A 27,750-nucleotide genomic window follows, 5' to 3' on the forward strand; every position below is an offset into this window, starting at 1 on the left:
AGTCTGGCAGGGTGACCTGCAGGATGCAGGACACGGGCAAGTGGGGACAGTGACCCTCTGGGCCAGGCCTTTCTCACCCTTCTTCCCCTCCCAGGAGCCTTCTGAGGGGGCTTCCTTAACTGTCCCCACTTCACAGATGGGGAAACTGCTTGCCACGACATCACTGTACCTGTGCTCACCCACAAGGCTGCATCTGGCCCGCCAATGCGCTCTTACCTCCCGGCACTCTTCCATCACTTGAGACACGCCTCCAGGCACACAACTCTTCACTTCACCATCTGTGTCCTCCAGGATGTAGCTCTGTGGCTCCTCCTCCAGGAAGCCCTTCCTGACCACCTCCTCTGGGACCTCCCCCCCACCCCCAGCTCCCTGGGCTCCCACATTCCAGAACTGCCCACTGTGGGTCATTACTATCTGGGGACAGGTCATTCTCCACTGGACTGAGCCCTGTGAGGACAGAGCCAGAGCTGTCTCAGCCTTTGCAGTGTCCTGGGCAGAGGAGTCGCTCTGGAAATGTTTGCCGAGTGGACATTTGCACGGTCCTGACTTACACAGACACGTGCACACATCTGAAGTATGCACCTTGATGGGGCTGCGTTAAGACACTGGCAGAGAGACTGACATACAGTTGACAAATGTTCCCTCAGCCTTTCCCTTGGACATTACTCCAAGCTGGGGGGCTCTGTGTCCACAGCAGGGATCAAGATAGCCCCAGGCCTGCCCTCATGGGGCTCAGAGCCTTGCAGAAATCCTGAGCGCTGAGGGTTTCTGACAGGTCCTTTCAGTCATTCACCCAACAGACAGTTGTGAAGCCTGACCTTTCAAGGGGCAGAGGGGAATCAGTTGGGCTCCTGGTCCTATACATAGGAGCCACTATTCAACACTTCTTATTGTGAGCCAAGCTGTAGTCTAAGTGCCGTATGTGGTTTGCTTCATTAAATTGAATACTGCCTAGTGGCACCATCCCCCTACAGACCATCGTTTTAGCCTTATCTCCACTTCTTCCCATCAGTCACCACTCCAGCCTCCTTGCTGTTCCCTGAACATGCTGTGCGTGTTCCCACCTTGGGGCCTTTGCACGTGCTCTTCCCTGTGCCTTGAACATTCTTTCCTAGAAGTCCACATGGATCCTTCACTGTTTCAGCTGTCTGCTCATGTGTCACCTTCAACCCTCCCTGAACTTCCTAACCCAAATAGTATCCTCCAAATTCAAGCCATATATTCTGCTTTAGTCTTCTGTAATACTGCCATCACCACCAGACAGACATGTATCAATTTTCCATCTGTCTCCCCAACTTGGATTTCAGTTCATGATAGCAGGGGCTTTTGTCTGCTGTGTTCCTTGCTGTGTCCCCAGCTCTGGAACAATGCCTGGTACTGTTACACTGTGTGCAGTAACTGTAAGTCAAGTATTCACAAGAACAGGTGAGAAAACAAACCCAGACAAATTAAGTAATTTGTCTAAAGTCTCATAAAGTAATGTGACACACGTATTTAAAGTGTAAAGTGCTTGGAATAGTGCTGAGTACATGTGAGAACTCTATTCAAGTGTCAAATATTACCAGTATTTAATCCTCCCAACCATTATCAGACCCATTGCACAGATGAAGAAACTGAGGCTCAGAGAGATGAAGTCAATTGTCTGAGGTCTCCTCGTAAGTGGGAGACCTAGGATTTGAACCCAGGCAACCTGATTCTAGAACCTCAAATCATAGCCTCTCTGGCAATGCCTTTGCCATATGCAGATGACAGACTGCAGACCAAGAACAGCTTTTTCCCGTTTTTATGCAAACTTTACACGTTTTAAGTGGTTGGGAAAAAATCTTAAGAATGTTTTGTTTCAAATTTTGGTATCTATAGAATGATTTTTATTGGAGCACAATGGTGCTCATTGTTTCAGTATGGTCTTTGGTGGCTTTTGAGCTATGGCAGAGTTGAGTGTTGAGACTGCTGGCCCTCAAAGCTTAGTGTCACATATTTGCTATCCAGCTCTTTGCAGAAAAAGTTTGTTCCATATTTTGCTTTTCAACAGTAGCTCTCCAACTTGAGCTTACACTGTATCACCTGCAGGCCTGGGGGCCACACTTTGAGAACTGCTGTACACGATTCTGCCTCCCATGGGCAGGTACCAGGCCTGGCTTGGTAAGTGCTGCGCCTTAGTACCTAGGCAGGCTCTAGCACAAAGCAGGTGCTCAATAAATGTTAAATGAATCAATGAGTCTGTGTGGGCCATGAAGCGAAGAGGTGGAACACTCAAAGTTTTCACAAGCAGACGTAGAAGTCAAACCCTGGCTCTGTTGTCTAAGGGTGCCCAGCATCCAAGTTGGGACCCAACAGTCATCCAGTCATTCTTAGGGATAGGCTTAGAAATATGATCCAAGTGGCTGCCCCTCTTTGAACCTCAGTCTCCTCCTCTCTGAAATAATCCTAGCACCTTCCTCTGATGCTGATGCAAGGTGTGAGGTATCTGTGAGGCCCCCAGGTAAGCCCAGGGGTCAGGCACACAGCTCAGTATGTACACTGGGGGCTACGCTGTTACTATTCCCAGACTGAGTTACTGAGCCTTCAGGCTGAAACTGCTGTGGGCTATTAGGAAACTTGAAGGCGCTGTGGGAAGGAATAAAATATCCATCCATTTATTCAATAAACATTTGTCACCTACTGTGTTCTGGGCGCTGTTCTAAGTGCTGGGGATACAGCAGGGAACAAAACAGACAAATCCCAGAGCTGACATTCTAGCTTTAAACGTTTAAGTATCTTCACTGCCAATTTACAGTTTAAGGAACTGAGGTGTAGAGAGATCATGGAAGTTTCAAAAAGATTATCAACGTCAGTTATAGAGCCCTGGCAACCTCCTGATCCCGAAGCTTCCCTTCCAGCCAGAGAAACAGGTCAAGTCCCGTAGGCAGACGTTGGGGGCAGGCCTCAGTTTCCTTACTTGCTCCATGAATAGGTTGTAAGGGGCCATAAGCGAGACTCAGTTGTCTCGGCCAGAGCAATGGGCAGCGTCGCCGGCCAGGCCCCTCCCGTGCGCCCGGCCTCCTCTTCCCGGCCGGCCCCGCCCCCGCGACCACGTGATGCGTGGGGGTTTTCCCGTTCCCCTTGCGTTACGTCACGGCGGGGTACGGGCCAATGAGCGCGCAGGCCGGCAGCGCCGGGGAATTCCGCCGCCCCGCCCCCGCCCGCCGCCCTCCCGGCCCGGCCCCGCGCCCCCCGCAACCCCGGGCGCCGCGCGTCCAGCCCGGCCTGCGGCCCCAGCCCCTGCGCCGCTCTTCCGACCCGCAATTGTCCGCTGGACTGTGCCGCCTGGCCACACGGCCTACCCGCGTGTGTGTTTTGGTCTGAGCTGGCCTCCGTGCCGTCAGTCCCCACTGGTCGGGCCATGCCGAGTCGCCGCGTCGCCAGATCGTCCGCTGCGCCGGAGCTGGGGGCTTTGGGTAAGCGGGGCCGGGGTTCAGGAGAGGAATCTGGGGAGGGACTGGAGATGCGAGAGTTGAGGGTCCCGGTGTAGTCTGAGGGTTCCTACAGGAGTCTAGGGGTTTGAGGGGAGTGTGTAAGGGTTCTGGGGACACTATATTAAAAGGAAGGAAGGAGGCAGGGGATGGTGACCGAGTCCGGCCCACGGTAAGAGAGAGGTGTCCCACTATAGAGTGAGAAGGGGGCGGGGCCTGACCCTGAGGCAAAGAAGGGGGCGGGGCCCGTCGCGGAGAGGAGAGGGGCGGGGCCTGACTTGGAGAAGGAGGAGCGGGGAGATGCTCCTGAGGGATGAGGCGTGGCCAAACTTAGAGAGTGAGAAAAAGGAGGGGCTTGACTCACAGAAAGGGGCGGGGCCTGATCGTGAGAGCAAGAAGGGGCGTGGCCTAATTCAAAGAAGGAAGCAAGGTCCTTCCTACTCAGTAAAGAGGCGGTGTCTAAGGGATAGAAGGGGCGCGGCCGCACTCGGAGAGGGAGAAGGGGCGGGGCCTGACTCTGGCAGAGAGAGGAGGGAGGGCCTGTTCCGAAAAAAAGGAGGGCGGGGCCTGACTCTGAGAAGAAAGAGGGGGTGGGACTTGCCTCAAGAGAGAAGTGGCAGGGTCTGAGAGGGAGAAGGGGACCTGCTTGACACTGGAAAAGTGAAGGGGTAGGGTCTGACCCTGAAATAAGGAACGGAGTGGGGGGTTTCCTAACTGAGGTTGAGAAGAGCTCCTCCAGGGCCTCCTCAACCTTCTTAAGGTAGAGAAGGAGCAGGGCCTGCGTGTGATGGAGAGCGAGGTGAATGACAAAAACTAGGGAACCTGTTAAGAAAGGAACTAAGGCTGGACCGTGCGGGCGATAAGGGTGAGGGGCCTGATCCAGAGGGGCGGGGCCAGGAGAGGAACAAGGTGGGGCTTGGGAGATTCCCTGGGCCTCTCGCCATATCTCCGTCACCTCCTGAGACATGCCTCCCTCCCTGCAGGGTCCGCTGACCTCTCCTCGCTCTCGCTCGCCGTTTCCAGGACCACAGGTGAGCAGCCCTCCACAGTTCCTGCCCATCTGCACGCTCAGGACAGGGCACAGGGGAATCCTGTGGAGGTGGCATTGTGCACGTCTTTGTGTGGGGGGTTTGTGGAGATCCACCTCAGCTTTCCTCTGACAGCCTGTGTCACTCCCTGACTGTTGAGATGGGGTCCCCAGATGTCCCTACCTCCTAGGTGATAATGAGCTGAGCAAGGAAAGCTAACCACCTGTTCACTCTCTAAGAGCAGTCCTCTTTACAGATTCACCATGGTAGTGCAGAGGGTAATAATTACATACTGGTGCCACCACCCCCTCACTGTGTGAATGTTTGCTAGTCACTTCCACTCTCTGGGACTCAGTTTTCCTCATCTGTAAGATGGGTGTAATATCAATACCTCCCTTGTAGGGAGACTGAGAGGATTCAATGAGCTGATACAGTTAAACTTTTAAAGCAGTGTCTGGCACCCAGTAAAGGCTCAGTAAGTGTTAACTGTTAGTGGTATAATAATAATTACTATTATTATTCTATAAGAGTGGTTCTCAAACCTTTGTGTTTATCAAGGTCACCCTGAGAGCTGTTAAAACAGATTTTTGGGCCTCATCCCCCAAATTTCTGATTTAATAGGTTTGGGATGGGCTTTGAGAGTTTGCATTTCTTGCAAGTTCCCAAGAGATGTTGAGTCTTTAAGGCCCCTCCTACTGTGCCATCCAAAATTCAGTGTTGCCCAGGGAAATGCAGAATCATGCCCCAAGGCTGACATCCTCTCTCATAAATTTGCTGGGATTTGGAGGGAGGAATTGAGTCTTGTTGCCATGAAAACCCAGTGGCCCCAGTGGGCTGGCTTTGAACCTGTCTCTGGAAGTAGACTCTTGGGATGGACCCCGGAAGTACTGGCTTGGCTGTGGAGGAGGCTCTCTGGGTTCTCTAACAAGTCTACATGTTTGGGAGATAGTGAAAGGTGGGAGATGGCTTTGGGAACAGACACTGCCGATCACTGGTTCTGGGCAGGAACAAGGCTGAGACTTTTCTGACCCGAGACCTAGATCTTTGGTTTCAATTGAGAGTAATTTCTGATGTTATCCATTCAAGAAATATTCAAGAGTGCCTATTCCGTACCTGGCTCTGTGCTGGGCAGTGCTGAGGACTCAGCGGTGACTGAGATAGCCCTGGCTCTGCGCTCATGGAGCTCCCTACCTAGATGTGGAGGCAGATATGTACACAATGAATAAAATGTAAGATTATAAAATATGATGAACAAATCTTGGGGTCAGTGACATCTAACAACATGGTGGGGATAGGAAAACTACTGAGATAGAATGGGAGGGAAAATTTCCCTCGTTCTGATAGGCCAGACACATACGGGGCCCTGGGTATACAGTGGGGATGGGGCAAACATGTTTCTTACTCTCTGGTGCTCATAGTCTACAGGAGACAGATGTGAATCACTGTAATGTAAGGTCATGTCAAATCCTAATCCGAGTTGGGGTATAGCTCAGGGGAAGAGTGTGTGCTTAGCATGCATGGGGTCCTGGGTTCAATCCCCAGTAACGCCATTAAAAAAATAAACTCAAAAAATAAATTAAAAAATTTAAAAATCCTAATCAGTGCAATGAAAATGATAAAACTAAGGCACCTAACTGCGAGTGACTAGAGTAGGGGTTCTGGGGGTTATCTTGGATAAAGTAGTCAGGGAAGACCTATCTAGGAGGTGACATTTGAGCAGGGCCCTGAAAGAGGAGGAAGCTATGCAAAGAACTGAAGGAAGAGTATTCAGCAGAGACCAGTCTATACAAATGCCCTGAGACAGGAAAGACATAGCTGCTCCAGGGTGGCCCATCCTGACTGCCCTTGAATGATGGCAGGTCTGTGTGAAAGGTTGGGGAGGGCAGGTTGTTATTTAAGCTGAGCCTTGAATAAAGAGAAGTCCCTAACACTTCCTGGTTGAAAGAGGATTTTAGATAATAATAATGTTAGCTAAGCTTAATGAAGGGCCTGAAGTGGTCAGACCCTGTGCTAAGCAATTTCCCAGAGTGATCCTAAATCTTTATGTTAATTCCTAAGATATATTAGACCTCATTTTCTACAAAAGGAGGCTCAGAGAGGTTAGGCGACTTGCCCAAGGCCTCACAGACAGGGAGTGACACCTGAGATTCAAACCAACATCTGTGTGACTCCACACTCCACACTGTGAAACCATGTCTTCCAACCTCCCCGTTTTATAGACAGATAAACTGAGGCCTAGAGAGGGGAAGCAGTTTCCCCAAGTCCATAAAATAATGTCTCTCAACTCCTTACCCAGTAGTAGCCAGCGTTTATTTATTGCCCACTATCATGGCGGTTCTTATGTTAGCTCATTTAATTTTCACGACAGCCCAACGAGGCAGACATTATTATTGTGTCCATTTTATAGATGAAGAAACCAAGGCACAAAAAGAGGTTAAGTAATGCGCTGAAGGCCACACAGTTAGCAAGGAACAGAACCGGGATTTGAACTGGGGCAGTGCAAAGCTTCAGCCACGCCTGCCTCAGTTTCCCCCAACAGCCTGGGAGCCCCTTGAGGGTTCAGACAAGGTCGAACTCATCTTTAGGTCCACAGGTCATCCAGCATGGATGCCTGAGAAGGTTTTTCCAAGTTGAAGTGACTTGAAGTTGGCTCTGCCGGAGATCTACAGCATATCCCTTCCTCTCTCCTAGCTTCAGTGTCCCCATCTGCCAAATGGGGATGTCCTCCCCCACCTCCTCTGACTTCACAGATTGCATGAGATAAGGGGTGCAGGAAAAGTGCTTTTCAAGGATCAAAGGTCTGGCTGCCAGGAGCCACTCCCTGAGAGCAGAGGAGGAGGACAGGCCTGGCAGCAGGGCAGGTTGGCGATCACTCCACGGCCAGTGACCAGCACAGGCAAGCCTGGGTGGGACATCTGGCCCTGGCCTGCCCTCCCTTGCTGTGTGACCCAAAGGCTTACTTGCTTGCTCTGGGCTCACCCATGCTTTGTCTGTGGAATGACAGGAGGTTGGTTTCAGTTCCTCCGCAGCCCCTTCCAGGACTGAGCTTTCCTGAGGTGATAAGGGGCTTCCCCAGCATTGTGGTTACTCCCTACTCAGGAAGTAGGGACGAATCTTGGATACCGGGTGGGCAGTGCTGGGGGACAGACACAGGATGCAGAGCACACGGTTGTTTGGAGGTGGAGGACCAGCCTCCTTGGATCTTCAGACACCAGCCAGTGACCTCCCGGGTCTAGAATGGGCTTTAGGGAGTGGTACACCCCCACATTTTGTTTAGAATCCTGGGAATCCATTTTTCTCCCTGGTGATAAGACCATTGGCTTTTCCTTAGATTCCCCACAGTGCTTCATAATCCCCAGTCTAAATGTTTTTAGGAAGGCCTTTGGGGGTAGCCTGAGCCTGGGACCCCAATATTGGGAGCTGAAGGGAGGGGAGACCAGGAGAGGGAGATGGGGGTTGGAGTTTGACACCCTAGGAGTCGGAGCCCTGGATTTCCCAGGATGGAGGAAGGGGGAAGGGTTCCAGGAGGGGATGGGATTGGGGAATCTGTCTTAAAAGATGAAAGTCTTGACCACTTTCTGGAGCTCATCTTTTTCTTTCTCTTTCTTCCACAGATGAATTGGGTGAGTATCACAGGGCCGTTTTGTGGGGAGGGTGAGGAATCCAAGTGCTCACACGGGGATCTTGGCCTTCCTTGTTGGGGAGGAGGTCGCAGTGTAATTTCTGGGACTGTTGGGCTATGTTAACAAAGTCACGTGCTCGCAAGGTACTTAGCAGCACTTAACACTTAGTGAAGACTCAGTATATGTCAGCTGTCTTTAGTGTTACTGTTACTATGACTATTGTTCATTCCTTCAGTGAATTATATTGAGCACCTGCTGCATGCCAGGCACTGTTCTAGGCACCGGGGATTCAGCCATGAATCAAAGTCCCTGCCCTATGGGAGCTGATATTCTAGTGGGGGAGACAGTCGGAAAAGGAATAAAGAACAAGCTAATGTTAGATTGGGCTGAGGGCTGTGAAGGAAATAAACGGAAAGAAGGAGAGATGGCCTGGGGAAGACACAGTAGATCAGACCTTGACTTTGACTGTAAGGGAGATGGGAGTCACAGGAGGCTTCTGAGTGGATGGGGACAGCGTCTGACATCAGCTCCCTCTGGCTGTGTTTGGGAGACAGACTGGAAGAGGCGAGTTGGGAAATGGGAGCAGTGGTTCAGAGGGGGAATGATGGAGGGTGGACCTGGGTAGAATTAGTGGGGGTGAGGAGAAGCAGAATGTGCATATATATTTGAGGTAGATGGGGAAGAAGTTCACAGATCGGGGTCATGAGTAACTGGCAAAGATATGCATTCTTCCAGCTTGAGCATCTGGATGCTGCTGCTGCTGCTTTTTGAGATAGGAACGGCTCGGGCAGAGCAGCTATTATTCATGTTGTTATTAAATGGGGCAAGATGGAGGCGGGGTACCTGTCACTTTACCCTACCTTGATCCAGGTGAGGGGTGATGGAGGCAGGGATTCAGGAGCTATTTGGGAGGGGAATGGACGTGAGAGTGCAGGGGAAGGAGAAACCAAGTCGACTCCCCAGGTCTCCGGCTTCAAGAACTGGGGGATGCTGGGGGGCGGGTGCTGTTTGCAAGGAGGGCAGGGGCTTTTCTGTGTTCGGAGCTGAAGCCCCTGCCCTCGGCCAACAAGAAATATGTCTTGAAGAAATAAATGAACGGGGGAAAGCGAGGGCAGCACAAGTCTGCGGGTAAAAAGTCTTTTTTTTCCGTCCAGCATCACCCCCCCCGTTTTCGCTTCCCCCACAGAGATCATCGACGAGTACATCAAGGAGAACGGCTTCGGCCTGGAAGGGGCGCAGCCGGGCCCCGGTGAGGGGCTGCCGCGCCTGGTGTCTCGCGGGGCGGCCTCCCTGAGCACCGTCACCCTGGGCCCCGCGGCGCCCCCGCCCCCGGCCACGCCGCCGCCCTGGGGCTGCCCCCTGGGCCGGCTCGTGCCCTCGGCCCCGGGCCCCGGGCCGCGGCCGCACCTGGTCATCACCGAGCAGCCCAAGCAGCGCGGCATGCGCTTCCGCTACGAGTGCGAGGGCCGCTCGGCCGGCAGCATCCTCGGCGAGAGCAGCACCGAGGCCAGCAAGACGCTGCCCGCCATCGAGGTGGGGCCCGGGGCCGGGGCCGGGGCCGGGGGCGGTGGGGCTCGCGCCCTCCCCAACTCCAAGATTCACACGCACGCATTCATCTTTTGTGTTTCCTGTTTTGTGGTGATTGTTACCACCGCTTTTGCTCTTGGAGCGGATGATGCTCTCTCACCTGGTCTTAAGTTAAAAAGGGCATGCAAAGAAAGGCCTTCTTCCAGTTTTACAGGACTGAGCAAAATTATCATTGCTGTAAAGGCGGTGTAGCCTCCTTGCTCAGAAGCGCGGCCTTAAGGTTAGAGTTCCTGAGGGGAGGGTAGAGTTCAGTGGTAGAGCGCATGCTCAGCATGCAGGAGGTCCTGGGTTCAGTCCCTAGTACGCTACTCCATTAACAACAAAATTTTTTTAAGAGTATGTCTTGGAGCTGAGCTCACATCAGGGTGACTGAAGCTGTCTTATTCTCTTTATCTTCTCACCTCGCTGTGTGAATGTGTGATAATATACTGTGCAAGTCTATTGGTGGCCGTTTAGGTTGTCTCCTGTCTCCCACTATTACAAGCAGGGCTGTAGAGAACGACGCAGTTCATGTGTGTCACTCAGGCAATTCCTGGAAGTGGAGTTGGAATTGCTGGGCAAAGGTAATTTGATGGTTATTGCTACATTGCCTTCCACCCGGGCTGCACCCAGGACTGTCTCTCCCATTGATGTCTGAGGGGCCTGGTTCCTTGTGCCTCTCCAATGTGGAGGCTTCATGTGTTTCTGAGTCTTTGCCCAAATGTTCGTGGTACTTGAGCTGTGTACTCACCATCCCACTAGCCCTGGATCCCGGCCTCAGCTGCTCCCTGACCTCCAGTTTCCTCCGTAGTGACCAGCTCCGAGTCTCCTCTAGATAGTCCCTGACAAGACAGCCAGAGGGGTGCTGTGAAATTACATATCTGCTCCTCTCCCCTGCTCAGAACCCTCCCTTGGCTCCCTAGTACCCTCAGGAGGAACCCCAAGATCCTCCCTAGGCTTCTAAGACCTTTCATGGTCTGGCTGCCTGTTCCCACCCAGCCCCACTCACTCACCACTTCCCACCGCCAGGGTTTGCCTGTGCTGTTCCTCCTGCCTGCAGCCTGGTTGCCTCCTGTTCTTGCCTCAGGGATGCCTTCCCTGACCCTCCACCCCAGGTCCCAGCTCCCTCCTGTGAGATCTCCTGCTTCCCCCTCCTCTCCCTCAGTCTCCCTCAATGGGATTTTTACGCTGAGCTTTATTTGGGTGATTAGCAGAGCAATCCTGTCCTACCCCAACACATCTGGATTTTAGGGTCAGAAAGACTTGGGTTTGAGTCCTGGCTCTGCCACTTACCAGCCGTATGGATTGGGGAAAATCTAGTGCTTCTCTTGGCCTCAGTTTCATCATCTGTAAAATGGGGATGAAACTCCCACCACTGCCACCCCCACCCCCGCAGGATGCTGCGAGGAAACCAGGGAGATGGCCCAGCTCTGGCATGCAGGACCCCTCACTCAGCCAGGTACCTGTAGTTCTCATTACTGGATTTGGCTCCAGGCACTGTGGCCAGAAGTAGCATGTTAGCAGGATATTTTGGTCAAAAGAATGATTTACTTTGAAATGTGTATTTCATCACTGGGTTGCACTGAGAGGCAATTTCTTAGCCCTTTATTTATCTTTAAGCATTTTGTCTTTTTCCGGTTTGATGGGATTTTTTTTTAACGTTATGTCTCAACTTTTTTGGAAAAATGTTAAACCTGTGTAAAATAGACACGAATCATGCCATGAACACCCGTACATTTGTTGCTGCATGTGCTTTGTCTCCCTGTCTTTGTGTGGACGTTCATAGAGGGAGATGTGAAAGTGAGTCGGAGATATGATACTTCACCCAAAATGTGTATCTCTCGAGAACCAGGACTTTTTTCTACAATGTGGGACCTATATAATCACAACACCATTAGTACACTCGAGAAATGTAATATTCATGCAAGGATGTTATCTTATATTAAGTCCATATTCTAACGATCCCAGCTGTCCCTGGATTTCCTTTATAGCCATTGTTTTTCTTGTCCACAAGTTTATTTTCCGGTTCAAGATCACATGCTGCATTTTGTTGTCAGTTCTTGCTGTGGTCTGAATGTTCGTGTCCCCCCTCAGTTCATATATTGAAATCCTAACCTTCAAGGCAATGGTGTTAAGAGGTGGGGCCTTTGGGATTAGTGCCCTTATAACAGAGACCCCAGAGAGTGCCCTTGTCCCTTCTGCCAGGTGAGGACACAGTGACACGATCTGCAGCCGAAAGAGGCTCTCACTGGAACCCAACTGTGCTGGCGCTCTGATCTCGGAGTTCTAGCCTCTGGAACTGTGAGAAATACATTTCTGCTGCTTATACACCACCCAGTTCATGGTATTTTCCCCATACAGCCTGAATAGATGAAGACAGCGTCTTCAGTTCCTTTGACCTGGGTTAGTTCTTCAGTCTGTCTTTGCATTTTGGGACATGGACATCTGTGGAAGACAGGAAAGGTGTCCTGTGAAGTGTTTTGTAAAATGGCCTACATTCCAGGTTTATGGGCTGTTTCCAGATTAGATCGAGTTATTTGTTTTGGAGGGAATACCCCAGAGGTGGTGCTGTGGCCTCCTCAGTCTCACATCAAGGCACATGGGGCGGCAGTCGGTCCAAGGATCTGATGCTGAGTCAGATCCTGTGGTTAAGGTGGTGTATTAATCAGCTCTGGCTGCCATGACAAAATATCACACTGGGTGGCATGAACCGCAGGAATTTGTTGTCTCACAGCTCTGGAGGCTGGAAATCTGAAATCGAGCTATTGGCAGGCTTGGTTCCCTCTGGGGCCTCTCTCCTCGGCTTGTAGATGGCTGCCTTCTGGTGCTGGTGTCTCTTTGTGTGTCCAAATTACCTTTTCTTTTCTTTTTCTTTTTTATAAGAAAATTACTTTTTCTAATAAGGACAAAGCAGATTGGATTAGGGCCCACCCTAAGGCCTCTTAATTTACTCACCTCTTTCAAAGGCTCTGTCTCCAAATATAGTCACATGCTGAGGTACTAGGGTTAGGCTTCAACATATGAATTGGGGGGTGCAGTTTAGCCTGTAACAGGTAGTGACCACCAGGTCCCTCCATTGTAAAGGTACAGCTTTCTCTTTGTAATTAGTAAGTTATCTGTGGGGTGATACTTTGAGGCTGTGTTTTCCCCAACTTTGTATGTGTAGGTCTTTCCAGGCAATTAGTCTAGCTTTGTGTTGGTTTTGATTTCAAAGAGTTAGAGGAACAAACATCCAACAATAGGGGGTGGCCTGACTCTCAATTTGTATTTAGTATTTTTATCCTCATCTTTTAAAGGAGAAAACTGAGGCTCAGAGAGGCTCACAAGTTACTTGTGCAGGGGTACACAGCAAACTTATTCTAGTAATTACTACCATTTACTAAGTGCTCCTGTGTGCCAGGTACTTAATAATACCCATTTTACAGATAAGGATGGTGAGACCAGAGAGGTTTATCATGCAGATGGCCAGTGGTAGAGCCTGGATTTGGTACAAGGTTTGACTTAACTCTAGGGCCTAATGTTTTATCCACGATCTCGTGTGACATCTCTAAGAGCAAAAGCTTTCAGCCTTGCAGTCTTCATGACTCCTGAGACTGTTGACCCGGAGCTTTTCAGAATCTTTGAATATTATAGCAGGGAGCTGGTTTTAACCCTGTCTGACTCAATATTACCTACCTCTGCTCATAACCATCCCCCAAATCCATAATGCCCTACCTTCAGTGTCAAGGAGAAATAAAAGGAAAATTGTACAGTATATATAAGGACATTTATTTCAGGATGTAAATGCTCAGGCATAGCCCCAGGGAAACATAAACAAAGTAGTGGTTGCTTTTGACCTCATTACTACAGCAGCCATGAATGCAGCCTGAGCCAGCCTGGTGGACTTGGCCACTTGAGTGACACACATCCAGGGTGGCCGTTGATGACAGGATTTTCCAAAGTGATGAACAATTCTCAGACTAAATGAAATCCAGTCTTCTTTCAATTAACACGGTGATGGCAGTCCTGGAAAATTCAGTGTATTTGAAAGTTATGGGGAAAATACTATATATGTAAAACAGGAGAGGTTCTGGGTTCTGACCATTTAAAACAGGTTTGTCACTGACGTGAATGTTGGCGGGACATTCAGAATTCTTGCAGGACTTGTGTAGGACTGTCCTGTGTAGCATCTCTGGCCCTGTGTACTGCCTGCTGTGGGTCTCCAACGCGGAGTCAACCAAAATCATCCCCCAGTATCTCAGATGCCCCCTAGAGGGCAGTAGTCTCCCACTGAGCCACACCTGTTCATTGTCTTCTATAGGCATGAGCTTTACAGGTTCAGAGCAGGCTTTAGTGGTCCTTCGGTGCCAGCAGGGCCATGCGGGTGACCTAGGAAAGCCAAGTGGCCCAGTGGGTCTGGGCCCTATCTAACGGGGCTGGAGTCTATCTGCTGCCCCATGTGGCTGCTGGGTAGAATTCCAGCCCCCATTGCTATAACTTCCTTTTTGAAAAAGAGAATCTGGAAATCTGGAATAATGTGGTATCTCGTACTTTTTAAATGTAGGCTCCAAAATTTCCCCAACTTTTCATTTTGGGGAAAAAAATCATTTATTTATTTATTTGTTTGTTTGTTTGTTTATGGTGGGGGAAGGTAATTAGGTTTATTCATTCATTTATTGTTTGTGGAGATGCTGGGGATTGAACCCAGGACCTCATGCATGCTAAGCACACACTCTACCACTGAGCTATACCCTCCCCCCACAACACTGATATTTTTGACTGATGACCCACGTTTGGGCTTGTCTAATGTTTCCTCATGATTAGATGCACTTCTGGAGGGGCCATCAGAGAAGTGATGTGTCCCTGCCAGCGCTTCCCATCAGGGGATGCCTATGTTATTTTGGCCCCATATTGGTGATGCTGACCTTGGTCACTTAGTTAAGGTGGTGTCTACAGGTCTTTCCCCTGTAAAGGTACCTCTCTCCCCTTGTCATTAGTATGTTATCTGTGGCTCATACTTGGAGATCCAACTTTTTTTTTAAGTTGAATGACCAAAGAAAGCACATCTTTGGGGCAGCTGTCATGCTAGGAGGCCCCCATGTTGGAAGCTTCTGGTTCAGGATCTCCAAAGGGTCTTAAACACTCTTCCATCATCCAGCGGGAGGGGGTGGGGAGCTACCAGGGAGGCCCCAGGGAGTTTAGATGGGTGCAGGTGTCTGCAATGGGACCCCAAGAGCCCCTGTCTTCCTGCAGCTCCGGGATTGTGGAGGGCTGCGGGAGGTGGAGGTGACCGCGTGCCTGGTGTGGAAGGATTGGCCTCATCGAGTTCACCCCCACAGCCTCGTGGGGAAAGATTGCACCGATGGTGTCTGCAGGGTGCGGCTCCGGCCTCACGTCAGCCCCCGGCACAGGTACCCACCCCCGACCCCGACCCCGACCCTTCACCCTTCATCATGGAAATTTGGAGGGGCTGAAGATCACCCCGGAAAACCTTAGGGCAAGGAAGTGGGCAGCTTAGCCAGATTGTCCCCACTGCATTTCCGGGGAAACTGAGGTCTAGGGCGGGTGGAGGGTCTTACCTAGGCCTGGAACCCTGCCACACACACACATTATTCACATGTATTGTATTTATCCTCATTTTGTAGAGGAGGAAACTGAGGCTTAGACAGGTGAAGGAGCCCAGGTGGCCAATGGCAGAGGTCCATTCCTTAACTGCTAGGCCCATTCCTTCTTTTGCTTTTAATTTATATGTTGTTGATAAGTTAAAACATTAAGGGGGGAGGGTGTAGTTCAGTGGTAGAGCACATGCTTTCATACACGAAGTCCTGGGTTCAATCCCCAGTACCTCCATTAAAAAAAATTGAAAGGTTGAGAAAGGATGTGCAGTGAAAAATAAATTTCCTTCCATCTTTGGTCTTTCAGCACAGTGCCCTGTCCTGGAGGCAACTAAAGATATGCCATGCATATATTTTTTTTCTCCCCTAATAAGTGGTAGCCGACATTTGCACCTTGTTTTTATGTTCCAGTACATCTTAGAGATCATGCCTATCAGTACATTTAGAGCTGTCCTATCCTTTTTATGGGCTGCATAGTATTCCAGTATATGGATCTACAGTTAATTGAATAAGTCCCTATTAATGGGCACCCACAATGGTTCCAATCTCTTGTTGCTCTGTTACTAACTGTGCTGCCATGAATGGCTTCTCATATATATATATGTCATTTTTTCTCTAGGATAAATTCCTACAAATGAAATTGCTGGCCCTCAAGTCTGTGCATTTATACTCTTCATGGGTTATAAACTTAAGGAAAATGTCAGCTCCATGAGAGCAGAGATTTTGTCTCTTTTGTTCCCTGCTGTATCCCCTGGCGCCTGGCACACAGTAGGTGTTCAGAAAATATTGGTAGGATGAATGAGTACCGCCATATTGTCCCCCAATATGTGATTGCTAGAGCAGTTTACAGTCCTGCCAGCCAGGAGGGAAAGCGCCTAATTCCCCACAACCTCACCAGCAGAGGGTATTATCAAACATTTTGATCTTTGCTGTTTCAATGAGCTTAAAAAAAATTGGCATCACAGTGATGTTTAATTTGTTCTTTTCTTGTTATAAATGAGGTGAGCCAGTGTTTTTATGTGGTAGAGATACGGCGTGCTTCCAGGTTCTCCTAAGAGTTCTCCACACCCCAATCCTCTCCCCTTGCTGGGACCCCTGGGCCTGGGGTGCTTCAGCATCTGAGACCCTGAGCCCCATGGCAGCTTCTGCTGGAGCCTGCCTGTGGGTTCAGGCTACACCTGCCCCCTCAGGAGTCCCTCCCTCTACCCCTCCTCCCCCGACTCAGCTTTAACAACCTGGGCATCCAGTGTGTGAGGAAGAAGGAGATCGAAGCTGCCATTGAGCGGAAGATTCAGCTAGGCATCGACCCCTACAATGGTGAGCCCCCATGCCTAGCTTGGTCATCCTGTTCCCCCAACCCCTCGCCCTCTGCCAGCCCTGTCCCCTCACCTTCTCCAGTATCCGTCATCTCCCCAGCCCCATCCCTTCCCTGTCTGCCAGTTCCCCAGCCATGGTCTTCAGCCCCCATGCTCAGTGTTCCCACATCTCTCCCACAGCTGGGTCCCTAAAGAACCATCAGGAGGTGGACATGAATGTCGTGAGGATCTGCTTCCAGGCCTCATATAGGGACCAGCAAGGACAGATGCGCAGGATGGACCCTGTGCTCTCTGAGCCCGTCTATGACAAGAGTGAGTCGAGGGTGCTATATCCATTAGGATTATTCTTGGCCACAGGTACCAGAAAGCCCCATGTACAATGGCATGAACAAATAAACAGGGAGGTTTTTTTTTTTTTTTTGGTCTCAGTTATTAAGTCTGTTCCTATGAATTCAGCTGCTCAGTTCTATCAGGGCATTTGTTCAGCAGCTCTGTGATTCTCTTGGCTTTTCCCTCATGGTCATGAGCAGTCTGCCACAGCTCCAGACATCACGTGTGTGTTCAGGGCATGACGGCAGTGTTGCCCTGTATGATGTGCAGGCTGTATACTACCCAATTCTAGGGGTCAACATTTACTACGTAGCCTGTGGAAACAGGGCCTTCTAGTGTTGGAGAATGCACAACCAGTACAACTATACTAGGCAGCCCTTGAGAAGAGGCAGCATGGGTATCTCTCTCTTTTATAGAAAAAATAATATATTCCTCAGAATCACTCTGGTAGATGTCTACTTATGTCTTGTTGGCCAGAACTTGGGCCCATGGCCACCTCTTGTTGCAGAAGAATCTGGGAAAGCAAATTTTCATCCTCTGTAGAGGGGTACAGGCATAGAAGAGGGGATTGGGAATGGCTGTTAGATTTTAGCCAGCCTGCAGTGACTGCCATAAGCATCAGAATGGGGAGGAATATTAATTTAATCAGGGCTTTTATGGATGTGAGAAATAGAATTGCAACTCAAATAAGGAAAATTTTTAAGAATTTGTTTGTTCCATTAACTAAAAATATCCAGAGGTGTCAACAGATCTTCAGGTCTGGCTGCATCCAGGTTCTAAGTGATGTCATCAGAGATCTGTCTTTTTCTGTCTCTCAGCTATGCTTCCTTCATGTTAGAGTCATTTTGGGGAGGGTCCTCTCATGTGGGGGCAAAATAACTGTATGCAGCTCTAGTCTTACATTCTACCAGCTTGATACTTCTCCCCCACTCCCAAAGAGAAATTCTCTTATGCAGTATTTTGGCTCAGAGTCCCAGGGCTGTCTCTCATTGGCTTGGTTTTAGTCATGTGCTCCTCTCTGACCAATCAGCTATGGCCTGAAGGAGGCAATGCTCTGATTGGTCAGGTCTAGGGCACGTGATCACTGCTGAGCTGGGAGTGGGCTCAGCCCTACCCAATCCCCACAACTGAGGTGGGGGGTGGTCTGCTGAAGGAAGGTTGTAGGGCTGTTAACAGAAGGGCCAGGACCACTAGACAGGCAAAACAACGTGTGTCCATTACAAGTTTCAGGCCTGTTAGCCCTCATCTAAGAATCATCTCTGAGTCCTGACCCCACCAACCCCTCCCTGAGGTTTGAGCATCTCCCTTTTGGCCAGACATTCACCAGATCTCAGCACAGAGGACTTGTGATTGTCCATTAACCTCTCGTGCCTTGGCATCTCCTCTTCCACTTGGACCACGGGTTCCAGAAGGATCAGGCAACCTGGCTTCTCTGTTTCCCATCTCTCTGTGGTCCTGGGTGGGAACCCATGGGGTACCTGGTAAGGGTTTGATGACGGAATCCTTGTTTTTTTTTAATATATTCCTTCCTCTCCTTTGTCCCAGAGTCCACAAACACATCAGAGCTGCGGATTTGCCGAATCAACAAGGAGAGCGGGCCGTGCACAGGAGGCGAGGAGCTCTACCTGCTGTGTGACAAGGTGCAGAAAGGTGAGGGGCCTGGGGCAGCGAGGGGGTGGAGTGGGGTCTGGTGGCTCATAGGGGTAGCCGGGGAGCCCAGAAGGGTGAGAGGATGAGGAAGAGCTGGCTAACCTGGGCAGCGGAGTGGAAGGGCCCAGAACTCCTATTTTGGAGTCAGAAACAGCTGATTGATTCATTCACTCACTGAGTCACTCACTCACTCACTCACCCACTTGCTCATTCACGAACAAAGAAGGAGGCTCATGCTGGGTGCCGCGCAGCCCTTGCCATCAGGAGCTCCAGGAGACTGATATTAAAATCGTGGAGTTGCATAAATAAATGCTTTATGACAGTTGTAATAGGAGCTACAGATGAAGAAAACAAGGGACATTTCCACTTGATTCACATCTGCTCAAATGTCCCTTCCTCAAATAGGGCTTAAAATAAAAACCCACCCAAGACTGCCTGGCTGAGGAGAGCTTTCCCTTTATTGTATATATTTTTCTCTGTCCTTTGCGTATTCTATCATGTGATTCTTTTATAAATAACATCACCACCAACAGAAAAGCTGACATTTAGCTTGCTCCTAATATATGACAGACTCTGTCATAAGCACTTTGTGTACATCATTTATTCAATCATCTCTTTGCCTAAGAGTTCTGTGAGGTAGATTCTATTATTCCCTTTTACAGATGAGGAAACTGAGGCACAGAAAAGTTAAGGAACTTGCTCAAGGTCACATGGCTAGGCAGGTAGAGACAGGATTTGAATCCAGGTGGTCTGTGCTCATAATCATTCTTCTGGGAGGAAAAGTAAGAAATAAAGAGAGTTGAAAAAAATTCAGGAAGATGGTGAAAAAGTGGTATTTGGAGATAAATAATACTGAGAAACAGGATAGAAAGGAATGGCTAGAGGGGTTGTGGGGCACAATTTTACTTAGAGGGGCCAGAGAGGATGCTTTTAGGAGGTACTATTGGAGCCATGAAGAGTCTGTGTGGCCATGTGAGGAAGAGTGTTCCAGCAAAGGGAACAGCAGGTGCAAAGGCCCTGAGGTAGGAGCTGGTCTAGCTGTTGGAAGAACACCAAGGCCAGTGGGGCAGGAGGGCAGAGAGAGGGGAGGAGAGTAGGACAACCTGCCACAGCCTCATGAATCCTCCCCACAATCTTTTCTCAGATTCTATGGTTATATAGTTAACATCTATCTCTACCCCACCCCCGGCCCCTGCCACTGGGTTGTAAGGGCAGGACCTGAGGATATCCTGGTGAGCAACTGTGTCCCCAGAACCACCCAGTCTAGGGCCAAGCACACATGAGGTTCTCAGGAAAAAGTTTTTTCAGTAATTCTTTTTTTTTTTTTTGCCACAAGTTTCACTCTTAAAACAAAACAAAAAAATTTTGACCATTTTAAAGTGTACACAATTCAGTGGCATCTAATACATTCACGCTGTTGTGCCACCACTGCTATCTAGCTCCAGAACATTCCATCGCACCAAAAATGAACCCCATACCTGTTAAGCAGTCACTCCCTATTCCCCTCTCTTCCAGCCTCTGGCAAACACTAATCTATTTTCTGTCTCTATGGATTTGCCTATTCTGAACATTTTATACAAATAGAATCTTACAATATGTGGTCTTTTGTGTCTGGGTTCTTTTACCTAGCATAATGTTATGAAAATTCATCTATGTGTAGCCTGTTATTAGTGCTTCATTCCTTTTTATGGCTAATATTCCATTGTATGGATAGATTTCATTTTGTTTACCCATTCATCCATCATTTGATGGGCATTTGCGGTATTTCTGCAAATGAATAGTGTTGTTATGAACATTCGTGTAATGAACAAAGTTTTTGTTTGAACGTCTGTCTTCAATTCTTTTGGTTATGTACCCAGGAGTGGGAGGTTCTTATAAAATTTTGAATGAAAGAGCAAATTGTTAATGGGTGGCTCATCTGTGCCAGGCTCTATGCTAGGCAGTGTTGGGACACAGCAGTGACAGGTACAGGCCCAAGCTCTGCCCTCACGGGGCTCTCAGTTCAGTGGGAAGTAGGGAAAGAAATACAAATTACAAACCTGGGTAGTACTAAGAGGGAAGAAGACGAAGAACAGAGATTGAAAAACAGGAAGACCAGACATGGTCCAGACATCTGGGAAGGCTTTCTAAAAGAGGTGATATTTGGCCTGAGGACTGAGGAATGCCGAGGAGATTGTTAGGATCCTGGGAATGGGGGTCAGGGCAGGGAATGTGAGTCCTATTCCATCATTCACTCACTGGCTGATCTCGGGCAGGTGACTTCACTACCCGGAGCCTCTGTTTCCTCATCCCTAAAATGAGCTGGGGTTAGGATGAGATGCGATCTCAACTACCCAAGAACTACACTACCAGGAGTCAGCATTTACTGAGGATTTTCTGAGTGCCAGACCTGGAGCTAGTATTTTGCATAATACCAATAGAATCCATCATACTTAACATGGACTAAGCGCCTTTTATGTTAAGCCCTCTTCTAAGCCTTTTCTTGGAGTGACTCACTTAATCGTCCCAACAACTCCTGTGAGGTGAGTACTACTACTTTCCCTCTTTAAGGTGAGGAAACTAGGTCCAGAAATAAAAGGTCACTTCGCCAAGCCCTAGGAGCTAGTGGTGTAGAGCTCTAGCCTGCCTGGATTCCCAACTTGCTGACTATGTGACCTTGGACAAGTGACTTTATCTCTTTGTGCTTTGCTTTCTCCTCTATATAATGGGCTTCCTAAACGTAGTTTTTCTATAGGATTGTGTGTGTTAGAGGCAATCTGTGTGTGTCCAACACATATAAAGTCTCAGTATATGGAGTTAGTGTGATGAGAAGCAATGCAATAAGACAAGAAAAAGAGATAGCAGGCAAAGTAGCATACTGAATCATGACTATTCTGCTACCAGTTGTGTGACCTTGGGTAAGTCTCTTAAACCCTCCAAGCCTCGGTTTCCCCATCAATAAAGTGAATGTATAGGAAAGAGTTAATATAGCAGATTTGAGACTGTTATCCTTTGATAGGCCAACTTATGAGGTTGACCCTTGGCTGGCTTACGGGAACTTGGATTTTGGGAGGGTTCCTACCATTCCCTGACTATTAAAGAGTGGCTTGCTCTGCCTAAACTGTGCAAACAATGTGGTTTGTGTGGCTCACCTGCTTTCCTTCTGGGAGTCTGGAATTTGGATATGTGTCAGTCGGAGGGTGCCAACATGAGCAGCTCCCAGTAAAAACCCTGGGCAGTGAGTCTCTAATGAGCTTCCCTGATAGAAGCATTTCATGTGTGTTGTCAACTGGGGGGTGGGGGCAGGGGGTGCAATTAGCATGTCCTTTGTGACTCCACTGTGGAGGACTCTTGGAAGCTGACACCTCATTTCCTTTGGACTTCGCTCCAGGCACCTTTCCCCTTTACTGAGTATGCTTCTGTATTTTTGCTGTTCTTGTTTTTTTGGGGAGGTAATTAGGTTTGTTTGTTTGTTTATTTATTTATCAGAAGTACTGGGAATTGAACCCAGGACCTCGTGCATGCAAGGCATGTACTCTACCACTGAGCTATCCCCTCCCTCCTTTATATTTTTGCCATAATACATTATAACCATGAGTATGACTATATTGCTGAGTCCTATGAGTCCCCTTAGTGAATCACTGAATCTGATGGTGGTCTTAGGGGCCCCGACATGGTGGAAATATTAATACTACCTGCCTTTCAGGTTAAAGGATTAGATGAAATTAAATATCTAAATAAATATCTAAAATACTTAGTGACTGGCACACAGTAGGTGCTAACAGAAAGTTAGCTGCCACTGTGATTAGTTTTAGTCTTAGGAATATTGATGTTGATTTGGGGGAAGGCTGAGTGAGTTGGGGCCCTGGTGGACCAGTGTCCCTGGCTCAGCTGATGTCCCCACTTTCCTGCCAGAGGATATATCAGTGGTGTTCAGCAGAGCCTCCTGGGAAGGCCGGGCTGACTTCTCCCAGGCTGACGTGCACCGCCAGATTGCCATTGTGTTCAAGACACCGCCCTACGAGGACCTGGAGATTGTTGAACCTGTGACGGTGAACGTCTTCCTACAGCGGCTTACTGATGGGGTCTGCAGTGAGCCTCTGCCCTTCACCTACCTGCCTCGGGACCATGGTAACCACGGCAAACCAGGGTGACCCATCACCCTAGAAACCAGGTCTTTGGCCTTGCTTGGGGTCACCCAAAGAGGAAAGGGGAAGAGGCAGAAGTGGAATGCAGGGTCAGAGTTACACAGCCTGGGGTTCAAATCCTGGTCTGCTGCCTACTGGCTGTGTGACCTTGGCCTCTCTGAGTCCCAGTCTCCTCCTGTGCAAAATAGGGGTAGTAATAGTATCCATCTCATGGTATTTTGGGTGTATTTAATCATTCCTCCCTTCAGCATGCCTGCCGCTGCCTGGCCCTCTCCTGGGTGGTGCTGGGGACACAGCAGTGACTGAGATTGCCCCAGCCCTGCCCTCATGAGCTCATAGTCTTATGCAGGGGGGAACATTTGTTCCCATACAGTGACAACCAGAGTAGAAAAGACTGGGATGGAATTACTTAGGGGACTCCAATTGCCCAGAGTGGGGCGACTGACCCTGCCTTAGGTATCAAGGAGGGCTTCCTGGAGGAGGGGACAGCTGACCTGAGGATGGGAGGATAACTAAGCAGTTCTCCAGGAAACTGGTAAGAAGTGAAGCAGCAAGTGCAAAGGCCCTGAGGTAGGATTGTGCCTGGGATGCTTCAGGAACAACAAAGAGGCCAGAGTAGCTAGAAGTGGATTTGAGTTTTGTTCTGATTATGATGTAGACATCTATTTGCCTTGGTTGGGCAAGAACCAGAACAGCTCAGCAACTTCCTAAGTGGTCTCTAGAATGAATTCTTAATTAATTTCTTATTTGTAATGGATTACTTTGTATGCCCCTGCTATCTCCTGAACAGACAGCTACGGCGTAGACAAGAAGCGGAAGCGCGGGATGCCTGACGTCCTTGGGGAGCTGAATAGCTCTGGTGCGTCCCATCAGCCCCTTTCCACATCCCTCTCTAGGTCCCTAGGAGGGGGTGACTGATCTCATCTTCCTGCCCTACCCTAGGCTGGGAAGGAGTGGTGGGGCTATGGGGTCCAGGGGTTCTCATCTCTCCTTTCCCTCAGACCCCCATGGCATCGAGAGTAAACGGCGGAGGAAAAAGCCGGCCTTCCTGGATCACTTTCTGCCCAGCCACGGCTCAGGTGGGTCCTGACTCAGGGCAAGCCCAGCCCCTGAGGTGGGCTGAGGGTGGGCTGCAGCCCTTTTTTTCTGGCCTCTTCTGGCCCCTAAGAGCTCCCACACGGCCAGTGACTTACCACTTAGCCAGCAATGTGAAGTGGAAAGAATAGCGGTTCTGGATACTGTTCCGAGGCACCAGGCCATTTACTTGCTGTGACCTTCACCAAGTTGCTCCACCTCTAAGAGCCTCAGGGCTCCTCTGAAAAGTATCAGCCCACACCTCTTCACTGGCCTTTTACAATTTAATATATTTATTTTTCCAGACACTATATAATGAGCACATAACTGCTTTGTGTGTGCTTACTAACTTCATCTGTGCAATCACCCCCCCAAGGTGGGTGTTGTTATCCCCCGCAGCCCCACCCCCATTTTACTGGTGAAAAATCTGAGGCCCAGAGAGGTGAAGTCTCTTGCCCAAAGTCACACAGACAGTCTGTGGTAGGGCAAGGAGTTGCACCAGGGTGTAGGTTTAGATTAGTGGTGATGGATGTGAAACGGGTTGCAGGGAGTAGACGGTGGATAAATGGAGGTGGTCGTCAGAGCCAGCCTTGAACTGTCACCGTCTGGCCTGTTGTACCCCTGCTTTCCTCTCAACTTGCATGCCAGCCTCCAGTTCCACCCCTATCTGGCTGCTATCCAAAGCCTCCCCACTTGCTGACCACTAGCTCTGAGAATGCTGTCCCCAACACTCCAGCTACCCCATGGTATCCAGCTCCTAGCCAGCCACCAGCCACTCAGAGTCTGCCGAGCCCAGACCACTCCAGCCAGTCCCACCCTGGAGGTTTCAAGTACCCCCTGTTGTCCCCTTAACCCTCTGCAACTGGTAACCAATGCCCAACAGCTCTGCCCCTAGAAACCCTCAATCCTAGTCCATTTCACCAAACTTCAGCCCCCAATCCTTCAACCCCCTGAAGCCCCTCCTCATCAGCCACCTGACATTCATCCACCTGCTCCGTCACCCCAATTTACCGGTGTCTAAAGTCCCCCTCTCTCATCCTTCTGCCAGATCAGCCCTGGCTCTGTAGTGTAATGATTAGGTGCATGGCCTCTGGAATCAGACTGGGTTTGAATTCTGAGGCTACAATTTAGCCACTGTGTGATTTCTTTGGGCCTCAGTTCACTTAACTTTCAGATGGAGACCTACCTCTTAGGATCCTTTCCAGAATTTAATGAGGTCACATCACACAATTATTTATTAGCACAGTGGCTGGCATAGAGTTGTGCCCAGATGTAAAGAACTTGCCAGAAACCAGGAATGCCACCTGCATTTGTTATGATCATGTTTAATTGCCTTCACAGCAAAACCCAAAGTAACAGACTTCAATAGGATAGAATATTATTTCTCCTCTCACATAAACAGAGTCCAGTGGTAGGTGGTCCAGGGACGGTTTGGTGGCTGCATGATCATCAGAGACCCAAGCTCCTGCCATTTTCAACTCACAGTTTCCACCTCATGTTCCAAGGTGGCTGCTGCAGCTCCAGCCATCATTGCCACATTTCAGCCAGCAAATACTTAAGTCACATGACCACATTAAGCTGCAAAGGAGGCTGGGAAATTTGAGTCCCAGCAGCACTGTGTCTCTGCAACAACTGTAATCAGCCTTTGCTGGTGAGGTTTGTCTTCTCTCAAAAAGAAAATCTCCCATAATAACACTTACGTTATCTTACAATTTTGGGACTGGTGACTTCTCACTTGGGTCTCCCATGGCACGGAGATTTCACTTTTGGGGTTGTCTCTATATTCTGGGGGGCTCTGGGGCCTCCTCTTCTTCCTCATTCTTGGGGATAAACTCCCTAGCATTGCAGGAGCATGATTTCATCTCTGGTTGCACAGCTCACCCGTTGACTGCAAATTATTTTGCCTGTTTGCTTATTAAATGAGAATGATTCTATATTTTTTTGAGGAATCTCCATACTGCTTTCCACAGTGGCTGCATCAATACATTTACACTCCCACCAACAGCATATGGGGATTCCCTTTTCTCCACATCCTCACCAACATGTTATTTATTATTTGTGTCTTTTTGATGATAGCCATTCTGACAGGTGTGAGGTGGTATCTCACTGTGGTTTCAATTTGCATTTTACTGATGATTAATGATATTGAGCATCTTTTCTAGTGCCTGTTGGCCATCTGTATGTCTTCTTCCGAAAAATGTCTATTCAGGTCTTTTCCCCATTTTTCAATTGGGTTTTTTTTTTTTTTTTGATGTTTAGTTGTATGAGCTGTTTATATATTTTGGATATTAACCCCTTATCATGATATTGTTTGCAAATACCATATGACCCAGCAATTACACTCCTGGGTATATAACCAAAAAAAAAAAGAAGACACTAATTTGAAAAGATACATGCATCCCAATGTTCATAGCAGCATTATTTAAAATAGCCAGGATATGGAAGCAAACTAAGTGTCCATCAACAAATGAATGGATAAAGATGTGGTATATATAAACAATAGAATACTACTCAGCTGTAAAAAATGAAATTTTGCCTTTTGCAACATGGATGGAGTTGGAGGGTATTATGCTTAGTGAAATAAATCAGATGGAGAAAGATAAACACTGTATGATATCGCTTATGTGTGGAACCTAAAAAAATACGACAAATTAGTGAATATCACAAAAAAGAAACAGACTCACAGAACAAACTAGTAGTTACCAGTGGGAGAGGGAAGGGGGAAGGGGCAACACAGGGGTAGGGGATTAAGAGGTACAAACTATCAGGTATAAAATAGCTACAAGGATATATTGTACGAGGAATATAGCTAATATTTGATAATAACTATAAATGGAGTATAACATTTAAAAATTGTGAATCACGATGTTATACACCTGAAACATAACACTGTACATCAGCTATACCTCAATTTAAAAAATTATTGTAACAACAACAAAAAAATAAGAATGGTGATAGTCCCTACTCAGAGTTTCTCCGTGACATTTAAGGAGGCCACACAGATAATGCATTTAGCACCAGACGGGGCGTTTGAATTAGGACCTGGCCGGAGGTTGACCCTAAAGCCCACCACACTTCCATCTTTCTCCTCATCCCTGCAGGACCGTTCCTCCCGCCGTCAGCGCTGTTGCCAGACACAGATTTCTTCCCGGGCACCGTGTCCCTCCCCGGCTTGGAGCCCCCCGGCGGGCCAGACCTCTTGGACGATGGCTTTGCCTACGACCCCGCTGCCCCCACACTCTTCACCATGCTGGACATGCTGCCCCCAGCACCGCCACTCACCACCGCTGTCGCGGGCAACGGGGGTGCAGGAGCCGCGGTCGGGGAGGCCCCCGGCCCCGAGCCGCTGACGCTGGACTCGTACCAGGCCCCAGGCCCCGGGGATGGAGGCACTGCCAGCCTCGTGGGCAGCAACATGTTCCCCAACCAGTACCGCGAGGCGGGCTTTGGCGGCGGCCTTCTGTCCCCGGGGCCTGAGGCCACGTAGCCCCCGCGGCGCTGGAGGAGAGGCGCTGGGTGGGCAAGGAGGTGGAAGGGGCCTTGCGAACCCAACCAGGATGTCCAGCACCCCCGTCCCCTTTGTGCTGCCTTTGGTTAGTCTTCCGACGTCCTCATCCTTCGGAATCGGACATCTTCAGCGGTGGCGTGAAACTCCGTAGCATCGGTTTCCCCGAGCCCATTTTACAAATAAGAAAACTGAGTCTGGAGAGGAAAAGGGGCTTGGCTCCTTTGCACTAGCTTCTTAAAGCTGCCTCAGCGCCCACAAGTGGGGGCACCTTCTCTAGGCGGATTCTGAAGTGTACATATGGGAGGAGGTTGCAGATCCTCACCCCTCCTTCCCCAGGTCTGAAAGTGGGGGGTAGGTTGTTTGTTCAGAGTCTTCCCAATAAAGATAAGTTTTTGAGCCTTGGGGGGGATCTCGTCTCTTCTCCGCTTCAGAAACACCCACAGTTCCAACTTACAAAGTCTCCAGGCTCTCCTTCCGCTCCG

The 27,750-nt window shown here is 49.2% G+C and overlaps 1 protein-coding gene across 2 annotated transcripts; it reads left to right on the top strand.

Annotated features, from left to right (window-relative positions):
- Positions 1-3,245: 3,245 nt before the first annotated feature.
- RELB (RELB proto-oncogene, NF-kB subunit) lies at positions 3,246-27,670 on the top strand. 2 transcript variants are annotated; one of them, XM_031458816.2, is made up of 12 exons: positions 3,246-3,437; positions 4,436-4,483; positions 8,095-8,103; positions 9,290-9,636; positions 14,902-15,059; positions 16,489-16,580; positions 16,760-16,891; positions 18,455-18,559; positions 22,454-22,669; positions 23,477-23,545; positions 23,688-23,765; positions 26,862-27,670. In XM_031458816.2, exons 1-12 carry the CDS (start codon positions 3,383-3,385, stop codon positions 27,245-27,247), a joined length of 1,695 nt encoding a protein of 564 aa, XP_031314676.2. In that variant the 5' UTR covers positions 3,246-3,382; the 3' UTR covers positions 27,248-27,670. The 2 variants fall into 2 exon arrangements, with proteins under 2 accessions (XP_031314676.2, XP_031314677.2); XM_031458817.2 differs by lacking the exon at positions 8,095-8,103.
- The last annotated feature ends 80 nt before the right edge of the window (positions 27,671-27,750 follow it).

The sequence above is a fragment of the Camelus dromedarius genome, chromosome 9 (genome assembly GCF_036321535.1).
Source record: "Camelus dromedarius isolate mCamDro1 chromosome 9, mCamDro1.pat, whole genome shotgun sequence".
Lineage (NCBI taxonomy): Eukaryota > Metazoa > Chordata > Mammalia > Artiodactyla > Camelidae > Camelus > Camelus dromedarius.

What these genes read in the sequence shown, in the direction of transcription:
- RELB (XM_031458816.2), top strand. Translation starts at nt 3,383, where the DNA reads ATGCCGAGTCGCCGCGTCGCCAGATCGTCCGCTGCGCCGGAGCTGGGG. An exon ending in GCCGGAGCTGGGGGCTTTGG is followed by an intron (nt 3,438 to 4,435) that starts GTAAGCGGGGCC and finishes CCCTCCCTGCAG; the next exon opens with GGTCCGCTGACCTCTCCTCG. An exon ending in TCTGCCCAGCCACGGCTCAG is followed by an intron (nt 23,766 to 26,861) that starts GTGGGTCCTGAC and finishes TCATCCCTGCAG; the next exon opens with GACCGTTCCTCCCGCCGTCA.